The sequence below is a fragment of the Aythya marila genome (assembly GCF_965140915.1).
Source record: "Aythya marila genome assembly, chromosome: 14".
Lineage (NCBI taxonomy): Eukaryota > Metazoa > Chordata > Aves > Anseriformes > Anatidae > Aythya > Aythya marila.
In genome coordinates, this window is record NC_139055.1 from 11,155,052 (window position 1) to 11,167,898 (window position 12,847).

At 68.9% G+C, this 12,847-nt stretch overlaps 1 protein-coding gene across 6 annotated transcripts; it reads left to right on the forward strand.

The window, feature by feature from the left end:
• The first annotated feature begins 134 nt into the window (after positions 1–134).
• RNF44 (ring finger protein 44) lies at positions 135–10,610 on the forward strand. Of its 6 annotated transcripts, none has more exons than XM_082771781.1 (11): positions 135–293; positions 6,466–6,646; positions 6,960–7,176; positions 7,560–7,727; positions 7,885–8,061; positions 8,233–8,394; positions 8,489–8,613; positions 8,735–8,822; positions 8,906–9,027; positions 9,117–9,216; positions 9,316–10,609. In XM_082771781.1, exons 2-11 carry the CDS (start codon positions 6,540–6,542, stop codon positions 9,376–9,378), a joined length of 1,329 nt encoding a protein of 442 aa, XP_082627907.1. In that variant the 5' UTR covers positions 135–293; positions 6,466–6,539; the 3' UTR covers positions 9,379–10,609. The 6 variants fall into 6 exon arrangements, with proteins under 6 accessions (XP_082627907.1, XP_082627909.1, XP_082627906.1 ...); XM_082771783.1 differs by lacking the exon at positions 135–293 and adding an exon at positions 3,763–4,255 and having other exon boundaries at positions 9,316–10,610; XM_082771780.1 differs by lacking the exon at positions 135–293 and adding an exon at positions 5,013–5,058 and having other exon boundaries at positions 9,316–10,610.
• Positions 10,611–12,847: the final 2,237 nt, after the last annotated feature.

The window sequence follows — 12,847 nt, forward strand, 5'->3', positions numbered from 1 at the left end:
CTGCAGCCATTACGGCAGGAGGGGGGGGGTTGGACGCGCCCATCGCAGCTCCGCGGGGGGGGTGGGTGAAGGGGGGGGGCGCGGCTTGGCCGGTACCATCGGCGGGGCAGGCGCGGGGGGCGCCATGAGGCGGGGCTGAGGCCGAGGCCGGAGCGGGAGCGGCCCCGGGAGCGGCACCGGCGGCGGCAGCGGGAGCGGCCCCGAGCCCGGCGGGCCCGGCCCCGCACCATGCGAGCGGGCTGAGGCCGCGGCACGGCCCCGGCGGGCGCGGAGCGGCGGGGGCGGCGCCGCCGGTAGGTACCGGGCTGGGCCCGGGGAGCTGGGACAGGGGCGGGGGCGGCGGGGCCGGGACCGGGACCGGGAGGAGGGGTGGGGGGGGGGCACCGGGGCTGGGCCCGGCTTCACCCCCGGGGCACGCAGGGCCGGGCCCGGCCCCCCCCCGGTACCGGGAAGCGACCGGGAGGGGGGAGCGGGGGAAGGCCGGGGGGAGGCGGGGAGGGGGGCGCGCCCCCGGCAGCCCCCCCCGGGCCCGGCCCGTCCCGGTGCCGCCGGTGGGTGCCCCCTGCCCGGCCCGTGCTGGGCCCCGCTCGGCTCTGCCCCGTGTGCCGGGGGGTCCCGGGGGGTTGGAAGGCAGCGGGAGGAAAAGGGCAGGGGGTGCTGCTGCCGGCCTGCTGCGCCCTGAGGGTTGGGGCTGCGGTTTTGGGGTCCCTGCAGGGCCGTCCCCGCACCGGGGGGAGCAGCACCGGGCGCTGTCGGTGCCGTGCTGCACCGCTCACACCCGGCCGGGGAGCGCAGAACAAAGAGGGGAGCGCAGGTGTGACCCCACCGGGGGAAGCTGCTCGCTGTTGGTGCCCACCTGCCCGGGAGCGGGGCTCCGCGCGGGGAATTGATCAGGCCGCAAAACCCGGCTAACGAAACGGGGCCTGTGGGTTTGGGTTTGAGATGGACGAGGTGAGGAGAGGTTTTGTTGTCGCTGCTTTATGGAGCTGTTCCAGGAGCCAAGCAGCAGCCGGGCAGGTAGGGCCCGGGCTGTGCCTCGCGGCGTTGCCCTCCCGGTGAGTGTTCGGCACCTGGACGTGGCGGGGTCCCGCATGTCCTGCCGGGTGTCCCCGCTTCCCGGGGTGCCAGCACCCATGGGAGAGGGTGCTGAGATCGCACAGGGGCTGGTGCTGGAGCGGCGGTGTCCCAGGGTGGGCTCCCAGCCCTGAACCAGGGTTGTGTGGGCTTGTCCTGGTGCAGGTGGGCACCGGGGGCTCAGTTCTGGCTGCTCCCTCGGTCGGTCGGGGTGTGCTGGCCCCAGGAGGTGCTCCGGCAGCAGGCACAGCGCCGAGGTGCCTGTCTGATGCGTGAGGCTGTCACCGGCTGCTGAAACACCCAAGGAGGCCTTTGGGGAGCTGTGCAGGGCTGGGCAGCTCTGCTGAAGGTCGCTTCTGGAGGGGAGCCCTGTGGGGCTGTGCCCTCAGCCCAGGGCTCATCCTTTCCTTCGTCCTCATGCCTGAGGGCAGCCCCGGGGGCCGCAGGTTTCGTGGGACGGGCTGTTTTGGGGTTTTGGGAGGCCTCCCCGCTTGGTGCTGTGTGGCAAGGGTGAGGAGGGCGCTGTGCAGGCAGCGCTCGTGGCAGGCGTCCCGTCCCGCCTGCGGGGTCTGGTTCTCCAGCTGTGGCCCTGTCCCCGGAGACCTGGCCTCGGCTGAGCTGAAGCTCCGGGCTTCCCCCGGCTCCCTCAGAAAGCAGGGCACGGCTTCTCAGCTCCCAGGGCCTCGGTTGCTTTTTCTCTCCGTGCCTGCGCTGTGGGCAGGCAGTGAACAATACAGACCTGCCGGCAGAGCCGGAGCAGAGGGCAGGCAGCTCCTGCGCCCCGGGTGGCTCTGCTGGCACCGCACGGTCGCGCTTTGTGCACGGGGGCTGGCAGTTGGAAACCGTGGTGGTGCTGGTGGGGTTGTTGTGGGTTTTTCCTCTTCAAACCATCCCCACGAGTGGCGTGGGGCTGTCCAGGAGCGATGTGCCGGGGAGGTACGGCGGCAGCAAGCTTCCTTCGTGCTTAAGGCACTGGTCAGCGCCTGCCTCGGAGCACCTTGAAAGCAGCCTCTGGGCAGATCTGGAATCAAGGACAAAAGAGGGCAAACAGTTGCTGAAAGCCGCCTGTTTCTCCGAGCTCCTTTCTGAAAACAACCGGTGCGGGTTGCGGGGGGGCCCTGCAGGCTCCTTGAAATGCAAAACAAAGCACCCGGCCCAACTTCCTGGCTGCCACCAGCGCTGCCCAGAGGCAGCTGGGCGATAAGGGAGCTCAGCGGGAGGTGGGGTCTCTTTTAGGAAAGGTGTTTGGGTGGAAGCACGGCGCAGAGGAGTCCTGAGGCACCCTGCCAGCGGGAGGAAGCCGTGGGAGGGCTGGGGGGGGGACGTGGCTGTTGGGCTCCTCTCCCCCCTGCTGCGTGTGAGGCCGGGGGGGACGGAGGTGAGCGGGGTGCGCGGTGCTGCTGTCTGTGGGACGGGGTCCTCCGAGGGCTCGAGGACACAGCTGTGGTGCTGGACGCCTCCTGCTGCTCAGTGCTGCTGAGCTCCGGAGGGACCCGAGGTGCTGCGCCGCTTCGGGGGGTGCTGTGCGGGCCGGGCAGGCGTCTGCAGGGAAACGAAGAAAGGGGGAGGTGGCTCTGCAGGTCCGTTACCCCGTCCCGAGGAGATGAAGGCTTGTGCGGGCCGGCTGTTAATTCGGGAGCCCTCTCTTGCTGGATGCTCTCTGGTCAGATCCCCGGTGCCGTGGCCGTCCCCGAGGTCCGGGCTCGCTTCTGCCTCGTGGGGAGGAGGCCGCTGCTCGCTCTCCCTCCGCACTGCAGCTCAGCCTCGCGATCAGACATCAGGGAATCCACGTGGGAGAGAGCTCGACGGGAAGCCGGGCGCTACGGGTTCCGCTGCCTGCGCGGCTCCCCTCGCTCCTCGCTCCTCGTGTCGGCCTCCCCACGTGTGTGCGTGGCCGGGGGCGTTTGACGGGAGCGCTGTCAGCCCGGGGGCGGGAGTGGGAGGCGTGCGAGCGCGGCGGAGGCGTCCTTGCCTCCACTGCCAGCTCCGCCGGGCGTGCGAGCAGGGAGGGAGCTGCTCTCCCCCTGGCTCCGCGGCGGAGAAGCACCTCGCACTGCTGCACCCGCTGATTTTGGGGTGTCCCACAGCCCCCGGGGTTCGTTGGGGGGTGTTTGTAGGGTGGGGAAGCTCCTGCAGGGCCCCCGCTGCAAACTGGGGGCTCCTCAGTGCTCGGTGTTGCTTTCTTCCCACTCGTTTTGCACCCACTGGGGAGGGGAGAGGAGGATCTGGGGCGTTTTCCTCTCCCTGGAGCTGGGGAGAACATGGATGCGAGCTGTCGGCGTGCTGGGTGTCGGGGAGAGGATGGGGGAGAGCGTCTCTCCGGCGGGAGTCGTGCTCCCGGTGCTGGAGCCCCCCCGGCTAATCCTGTGGCAGAGCTGACCTATATCTGGGGCCGGGGGGTGGCTCGTCTGCAGCAGCAGATGGTGCCGTAAGGAGCCCGGGCTAGGGCTGGCCTCCATTCTGCCGACCTCTGGCTCCCGTGAGGCACAGGACGGGCCTCCTGCTGGCTGCGAGGCAGCCCCCTGGGGCAGGAGCCGGGCCCTGCAGCTGGGGGAGCTTCCACTGGTCTTGGTGGCTGGGGCGAGGGTTGAGATCAGCAGAGGAGGGCGGGTGGATGGACTCAGAACCCCTCGTCCTGGCCCAGAAGCACCAAGCGATGCAGCTGGCCCTGTTGTAGCATCAGAGGGGTGTCCCTTGGGCTCCTCCAGCCTTGTGGCCACACGAAGGGGCTGTCACACTGCTGGCTGGTGGCCACCAGTGTGGTGGCAGAGCCCGGGGGCGGCGTGGTGCTGGTGTTGGTGTGCGTGGCTCTGACCCTAGGGCAGCAGGGCAGCTGTGGGCCGAGCCACTTCCACAAACCGGGTGCTGGATGCCTGGAGCCCCGTCCTCGCAGGGCTGCCTGGCTGGGCAGCGGGCTGTGGGGCTGGACCCGGCTCTGCCACGGGATCCATGCGGCCTGTTTGGGCACGGAGCACCGGAGAGCCACATTCCATCGATTGCTTCTCCCACCGCTGTCCCAAGGACATCGATAGCTGCCGGCCACGGGGGAGCTGGAGCACGGCGGGAGGGAGTGTCGGCGGAGATCTCTGTCTGGGGCCTCGCTGCCTGTGCCGTGCGCGGGATCCGGGAGCCCTGGGAAGGAAGGTGTGACAGGAAGGTGTGACACTGCCGGCACACGGCGGTGAGTTGGAGCGCACGGTGCTGTTCGCCTGCAGAGCGGAGAGGAGGCAGGGAGGCTGTGGCAGAGCAGCCCCCGAGGGGCGGCTGTTGGGGCTGGGCTGGCCGTGCAGCCCCGTGGGGTGCTCTGAGGGCATGGGGCCGACCCCTGCCCTGTGCCGGGGTGACGGGAGCAGCGGGAGCTGTGGTTGGGGACATTGCCCCGGGGGGTCCTGCTGCGGGTCCCCGTGCTGCGTGCCCGGGCTGGGGGTGAGCTGGGAGCCGGGGCCGGGACAGGGCCGAGCCCAGGGCGCCGTTAAAGCCCCGCCCCCGCCCCCAGGCTGCCGTTCAGCGGTCTGAGGCCGCCCTGCCTCCTTCCCGGCCCCTCAGCAGCGCTCCCCAGCCCGGCTGCCGGGGCTCCTACCTGCGGACGGCTGCCGGGAGGGGAAGGGGGGGGGGGTGGCTCAGGGGGCCTCCAGCGGGGCCTGCTGCCGGCTGCCCCGGGGCAGGGCCAAGGCGCCGCTTCCGCGTCTCCCGCGGGGCCTAGGCCGCGTTGCTAGGGGCCCCCTGCCTTGGATACCGTTGCTAGGAAACCGCCCCCCCCTCCCCTCCCCTCCCCTCCCTCCCCTCCCTGCCCCGCGTGGCGGCCCGGCCCCAAGCCTCCAAGATGGCGGCGGAGCGTGACACGCCTGGTCACGTGGGCTACGCGCGCGCGCTCCCCCCCCCCCTTCCCCTCCTCCTCCTCCTCCTCCTCCTCTCCCCCCTCCCCTCCCCTCCCGCCAGCCGCGCGCGCGCCCCCGCGCCCTCCGCGTGCCGCGTCCCGGCCCGGTGCGTGCCCGCCGCCGGTTCTTAAAGGGGCCGCGCACCCCCTCCCCCTACCCCCCCCCCACCCCCCCCCCCACCGCCACCGCGCAACAAAAGAGGCACCGGAAACGGCGGCGGGGAGGGGAGGGGAGGGGAGGGGAGGGGGTTGGTGGGAGGGAACGGGGAAAGGGGGGAAGGGGTGGGGGGGGGGGGCCAGGCCCCGGGGCCCCGGTTGTCGGCGAACAAAGAGCGGGGGGGAGGGGGCGGGGGCGCCGCGGCGGCTCCCGGAGCGGCGGTGCAGGTAGGTCCGGAAGGGGGGGTGGGGGGGGGGCAACCGGGAACGGGGCGGGCGCCGCCCCCCACCCCCACCCCCCCTTCCCCTCTTCACCCCCTCTCCTCTTTTCCCCTTCCTTCCCCACCCCCGGTGCCCCGGGACCCTCCCGGTGCCGGTGCCGTGGTGGGGGTGCAGCTGCCCCGGGGCGGCGGCGGGGCCGTGCTGCCGCCTTTGTTATTGCTTTTGTTTGGCGCCGAGCACATGGCCCCGCCGCGGCCGCTCTTAAAGCCACAGCTCCGCACCGGGGGGTTCCCGGGGGGGGGGGCTCGGCCCCATCCCCACCCCCCCACCGGGGGGCCCCAACCCCACCGGGAGCCCCCCACGCCACGTCCCGAGGCCCCCGGGGGGGTTTTTGGGGGGTGGGCGCGGCGCAATGAGCAGCCCCCCCCCCCCACCACCACCCCAAAAAGCGGGGCTGGGGGGGTACCGGGGTACCGGGGGGGGCTGTGGGGTCGCGGGGACTCCCCGGGGAGCGGGGCTGCCCCCGGTAGGTGGCACCGGGGGGGTGCTGCTGGCACGGCCCTAACTTTGTGCCCGCTGCCCCGGGGGTCAGCCGGGGCCTCGGCACCGTGTCGGGGGTCACGGTGAGGGGGGGGCACACCGGGGGCGAGCAGGAGGGTGCCCGGGCTACCTCGGGGACACCGGTGGCCACCTCGTCCCCTGGGAAGCAAGGCCACACGGAGCACAGGGAGCAGCAGCCCCGGGCGCAGACGGCCCCGGTGCCCCGTTAGGGCTGTGCCGTGTGTCCCGGTGCGGGGGCACGGCCAGGCCTCACGCGGTGTCCCCCCACGGAGCAGGACCCCCCGGGACCGGCAGCCACGGACGCGCTGTGGAGCCTGGGCTGCCCTCAGCCCGAGGGCCCTCACCTCCTGCTTCGCTCCGTGCCAAAAACACTCCTGCTTCTCTCACCCCGTGTCTGTGTCTTGCATGGGGGGGTAGGGGCAGGGGAGGCGGGCGTCCGGCCCCAGCAGTCCCCCCCCGGTGGCCCCGTGCCTCTCCTCCTTTCCCTCTCCCTCTGTGGGGTGAGGATTTGGGGTTCCTGGCCGGGCTCCAGCCCCGAGCGTTTCGGGGTCGGTGACCCGCTGTCCTTCCCGCAGGATCCAAGGTGCTGCTGTCTCGCCCTGCCCGGAGCCTGAGGTCCCGCGCTCCCATCCGCCTCCCGCCGTCACCAATGCGACCATGGGAACTGGCAGTGAATAGGCGGCCTCCCTCTGCCCCCTTTAACCACCGCCGGTTCTCAGGGGGACCCTGCAGCAGCCCCGACCACCTCCGGCGAAGGTACGGGGCGCGGGGCGGCGCGTGGAGCCCCCCCCCCTGCCCGGCGTGCCCACCCCCGGGGATGCACCGGGGCGGCCACCGGCACCCGGTGGGCTCAGGGGGGGGGCGGCTCACGGTGGGGGGAGCGCGTCCGGTGGGCACGGGGGGGTCCCTTTCATGCAGAGGACGAAATCCACGCGCAGAGGGGCGAGCGGAGGAGCTGGAGCTCGGCAGGAGGACGAGGAGCGTCACCCCCTGGAGCCGGGCAGGGGCCGCGCTCCCCCGGGCCCGGGGGTCACTCCTGCTCTGTTTCTCTCCCGCCGTGGCCCCGCAGCCCCCCTGCCAGACGTCAGTGGGGACGACGCGACCGCCCTCTGGCAACCCTGCTGGGCCAGGATGAGCCCCAGCTGCACCCTGCCTTCCCCCAGCAGCCGCACATCCCCGTAGATGAGCCCCGCGCCTACGCTCTCCCCAGCACACCGCCACGAATGCTGCACCCGGCCGCTCACCCGCCCCACCAGAACCCATTCATGGTGGATCTGCACGACCAGGTGGGTGCTGCCGCCCTGCCGAGGGCGACCTCGTGCCCAGTCGGTGGCCCCAGGATGGTGGCCGGGGGGACAGGGGGGCTGAGATGTGTCGCTGGGTCCCCTCTGGCTGCGTGCAGCCCCGAGGTGCTGGTGCTCTGCGCTCCGGGCGTGGAAATCCCGGGGTCCTGCCGGCATTGGGGTGGTCCAGGGTTGTTGTCAGTGCTGCCACACATCATCCAGGGGGTGGTGTGGGGTCGGAGCCCGTGCCAGGCTGACCGCTGGGTGCAATGCGGGCTCCAAAACCCACGCGGAGCCCAGCCCCGGGTGCTCAGCGCCCTGCTGGGACGGGGGCAGCCGAGCCGGGGCCGTGCCCTCTGACTGCGCCCTCGGCGCCTCGTCCCCAGGTGCACCAGGGACCTGTCCCTCTCTCCTACACGGTCACCACCGTCACCACACAAGGCTTCCCCATCCACGCCGGCCAGCACATCCCTGGGTGCAGCACCCAGCAGCTCCCAGCATGCTCAGTGATGTTCAGTGGACAGCACTACCCGCTCTGCTGCCTCCCGCCCCCGGTGAGTGCGGGGATAATTTGGGGACAGCCCGGGCTTTGGGTGCCCAAACCCCTAGGATAAATGCTGGGGGGCGCGGGGGCTGCTCGAGGCCTCGGGGAGGGAGCAGAAGTCGGTGCCGGCGCTGGGTTTGAGCCACGTTTCTCTCCCCGCCCTGCAGCTGATCCAGGCATGCGCCATGCAACAGCTCCCCGTCTCCTACCAGACGTTCCCCCCCCTCATCTCCAGCGACCATTACATCCTGCACCCGCCCCCGCCGCCAGTGCCCCCCCACCAGCCGCCCCACATGGCGCCCCTGGGGCAGTTCGTACCTCTCCAAGCCCAGCACCCGCGCATGGTGAGTCGGGGCAGGGGCTGGGGGGGGTTGGGGGCGTAGGCGCCACGGGGTCCCGAGACGGGGGCTGCTGTGGGGTCTCCTCCTTGCACCCCATGCAGGCGTGAGCTGGGCGGGGTGAAGTTTGATGGATGAAGTTTGCCCCACCCTAACCGTTTCCCCCCCGCCCCCCAGCCTCTGCAGAGGATAGACAATGACGTGGACCTGCGAGGGGAGCAGCACCCCATCGCCGGCTTCACGTACCCCCCGTCCCACCACGCCCCCACGCTCTCCCCCTCCGTGCCGCTGCATTACCTCCCCCACGACCCGCTGCACCAAGAGCTGCCCTTCGGCGTGGTAAGTCCTGGCCGGGGCGGGGGGAACGCGGTGGGGTTGAGGGGGGGGCCGTGCTGCAGGGCCCTGAGCTCCCCCCACACCTTTCTCCCCGCAGCCATACCCCCACATGATGCCCCGGCGGCTGAACACCCAGCGGTACCGGCTGCAGCAGGCGCTGCCCCCCCCGCCGCCCCCTCCGCCGCCCCCCCCGTACTACCCGGGCTTCCTGCCCTATTTCCTGTGAGTACCGAGGGGCCGTGGGGCACGTGGGGCAGGGCTGATTCGGTGTCTTTGCCCCCTCCCCGTGACACCGGGGCGGAGGTTGGGGCTCGCAGCGACCGCCCTGTCCCCCCCCCCACAGCTCCATGCTTCCCGTGTCGCCGACGGCCGTGGGGCCCACGATCAGCCTGGACCTGGACGTGGATGACGTGGAGATGGAGAACTACGAGGTGTGTTATCCTGCGGGGTGACCCCGGGGCTTTTCGGGGTGGCTCCGGCGGGGCTGAGCCGTGCGCCCTCTTCCCCCCTGCAGGCGTTACTGAACCTGGCCGAGCGGCTGGGGGAGGCCAAGCCGCGGGGACTCACCAAAGCAGACATCGAGCACCTCCCGTCCTACCGCTTCAACCCCGAGAGCCACCAGTCCGAGCAGACCCTGTGAGCGAGCCCAGGGGGGACCGGGGGGTCGGGGTCTCGTGGGGGGGGGGAAGCGGGGCCTGGCTCTGACTCCTGCCTCCCTCCCCCAGGTGCGTCGTGTGCTTCAGCGACTTCGAGGCCCGGCAGCTTCTCCGCGTCCTGCCCTGCAACCACGAGTTCCACGCCAAGTGTGTCGACAAATGGTTAAAGGTACCTCCCGGGGGGGCCGTGCAGCGCCGAGCACCGCGTGCGTGCGGCGGGTGCCGCCAGCCCCCTGCTCACCCCCGTCATCCCTCCTTGCCCTCGCAGGCGAACCGCACGTGCCCCATCTGCCGGGCGGACGCGTCGGAGGTGCAGCGGGAGGCGGACTGAGGCTGGCGGGCGCTGTGCCGCACAATTCGCTAGAGGACGAGGACGTCGGGCCAGGGGCGGGGGCCGCTGCCCGCTGCCAGGGCCTGACCGTGCGCTTACCCCCCCTCCCCAAAGCCTCTCCTCGGATGTGGTGAGCATTGAGCAGCCCGGGCTCCCGGCCAGCCCTCCTCCTCCGCCGGGGCTCGGACTCGGCCTGCCCGCCGCGCTCCCGGGGCCCCGAATCGTGTCGTGCCGGTGGCGGGCGGCGCGTGGCCGCGCCCTGCGCACTCCAAAGACGCTGTCGTTGCTCCATCACTTTCCAGGTCTTCGTACTCTGCTAGAGAACTTTTTTTTTTTTTTTTTTTCTTTTCCGTTTTTCACTTTTTTTTTTTAATTTTTTAATTTTTTTTTTTCACCCTTCCGTTTCCTTTCCTTTTCCGTTGCGTTTTTGGTTTCGTGGCCGGTCGACCCGGCGGCACGCGGCTCCTCCCCTCGGCGTCGCTCGCGGAGGACGCGGGGAGGAGAAGAGGAGGGGAGGGAGCGCCGCGCCTCGGGTACCGGCGGCCCCCCCGGGGGGTCCAGCCGGAGGAGCCGGCGCGGCGCGGCCGTGGCGGGACACCAGCAACCCGGGGCGATGCCGGGGTACCAGCGCCTGCGCCCCGCGTCCCCTGGGGCGCCCAGGAGGGCAGCGCCGGCTGCTCGGTGTCCTTCCCAGGTGGGAGGACGGTGCTGGTGCGGCCCCAGCCCCTCTCCCCGTTCGTTCCCTCCTAGGGCCCGGCGAGGCAGCCAAGCCCGGCGGGGAGCCCCGTGGCCGTGTGGCAGCCCCCCTAATTTTGCCTCCTGGCCCCCGACCGTGGGTTCCCACTGTCGTAAACCCGAAGGAGCCCCGAGCGCCCCCGTGCTGCTGGCGGGGCCGGCGGGGGGGGGGGTTATCCAGGACCTCGCGGCGTGGTTTCCCCTTGGGACCGCGGTGCTGCCCCCGGTCCCTCGCCGCGGGGACGCCGTGCACGGGGCTGGGGCAGCGGGTGCCAGCTGTCAGGGTGGCGTGGCCGAAGTCGTTTTGCATGATTAATTAGCGAGGAGGAGGAGGAGGAGGAGGAGGAGGGGGGAGGTGACGGGATTGGGGAGGAGAGGAGCGCCCTTCCCCGCGTCGCCGACGCCTGGGAGCCTCCGTGCGCGGCCGCCAGCCCTATGTAAATGTTCACAAATATGCATGCATGTCTGACCAGCTTGGAACGTGGTCTTGGCTACTACGTCTAGCCGGCTGTGGGGTGAGGGGGGTGGGGAGAGGGGTTTTTGTGCTCAGCTGATACTGCCATGCACTGTACTGCACATGTCCGCAACGCCGCAGCAGGACCGTGAGGCTTTCAGGGCCGTTCCCCGCGGGGCCTGCGCCCCTTTCCAGGCGGGAGGCGGTGGCAGCGGCGGCGGTGGCAGCGGCCGGGGGTGGCGGCGGCGTGTGCAAGGGGCCGCTCCCCGCGGGGCGGGGGGCAGGCGGCGGGGCTGGGCCCCGGGGGCGGCGGTGGCGGCAGCGGGCGAGGTGTGAGGAGAGGGAACCGCGCCCAGCAGGTGGCTGGGCGGGACGCAGCCCCCTGCACCGCCACGCCATTGGTGCGAGGGCACGCCAATCACTGGGGCGCTGAGGTACGGCCGCTTCTGATTGGCTGGGGGCGCGCTGCCGCCCGGCTCCCCTCCGCCTGCCTCTCCTCGACGCCTCACCAGGCTTCGTTGTGAGGGGGGGGGGGGGGCTCCGCCACCGGCTCCGCCACGCCGCGGGTGCCGGCACCGCTGGGCTCGGTGCCCCCTGGGCAGGACCCCGGCCCCCTCCCCGTGCCCCTCGCTCAGTGACAGATAACCAAAGGAGTCCCCGTGCCGCGCGGCGGCCTCGCGCCCCGGAGACGCCCCCCACCCCCTGCAACCCCCACCCCAAAAAAACCTCCCCTCCCGCCCTTGCGGTGCCCAGGGAGCCAGGAAAGCCTTACGGTCCTTTGACGGCGACTCGAAAGCTCACAGCTCGTGTGCTGCAGAATTTATTCCGATGAGCAGCTAAAAGTATCATTTAAAAAAAAAAAAAGACAAAAAAAGACAAAAAAAGACAAAAAAAAAAATCCATACTTAAAAAAAATTAAAAAACAATTATTTAGGGTGTTTGTGATTGCTGACTGCGCTGTAGATACCACTGTTTACCAATGATTTCCTGTGGTGGGATAGTGGACTGTTTACTGTTCTATTATACCAGTCCCCGGGCCCTCCAGCGGGAGCGCCGCGGCTCCCCGGAAGGTGCTAGGACGTGTGTTCTGTGTTAGAAAGTTTTTATATATATATATATATATATATAAATATATATATATAATTTTTTTTGCTCTGTTACTTGCACATTTTACAGTTACCTCATTTTTCCCATGTATGTATTTGAAAAAAGGCTAATATATAGAAAAAAAAAGGTTCTTAAAGCTCTAAAAGTGTTTGTTTTTTTTTCCATTCCATTGGAATCATATTGGTTTTGTAGCATTTAACATAACTAGTATGTTGTATTATATATATGTGTATTATACTGATTGAAATTTTTAACAGATTTGTACTTTTTTTAAAATGAAAGTTGCTAGTTCTGCTTGACCAAGTAGTGCAATCATTATTTTTTTTAATGTTGTGGCTGATTTTGAGAGGGATATTCACTAATAAATGTATGATGTATACCACGGCGCTGTGCCCCGGCTCTTGTCTCGGTGCGGGCCGGGGGGCGGCGGTGGCCCCAGCGTCCCCTGTCCCCAGCTCAGTGGGGCCAGCAGGGCTGGGGGAGAGGGATGGGAGCTCCAGCACCACAGGGCTGCTGCTCCCAAGGGCTTTGGGGCCAGAAAGGGAACAGCTTTTGCTCTGGGAGGAAGGTGGGGGGCTCTCCCTGATGACAAGGGGGTGCAGGGTGCTGGAGGCACCAGTGGAGGGGAAGGGGCTGCCTTAGGACAGCTTGCACCCTTTAAGTATAGAATATCCCACCGTGGAAGGGATCATCGGGTCCAACCCTTCAGAAACACGAGCAGGACAGGGTGAAGGGGCCTCTTCTCCCCTCTGTGTTTCATGCAGATGTTTATGCAGATGTGGGTGCTGTACTTAAGCAAAAAAAAACACAGCAACCTGCCCCCAAAGGTGACAGGAGGTAGGGAAGGCAGAGGCTCCTGCCAGTTCCCCCTTCCCAGTTCCCCTGACAGAAAACTCGGGGATCAGGAACTTACACCCACCCTCCACACCACATCCTGGGTGTCCTTTCACCCCCATCTACCTCGCTCCAGGAGGGTCATCCCTGAGCAATCCCAGCCCTGCTGTACACACTGTGTATTACTCCAGCAGCTCAGCTGTCACAAAATAACAGAGAGCTGGCCTCAGAGCAGGCCAGAAGTTGAGCAAATCCCCCACCAGCAGCAGCCAGAGACCCCCAGCAGCTGGAATCCCCTCCCCAGTGCTCAGTTCCAGCTGGGCAGCACGCTGTGTGTGG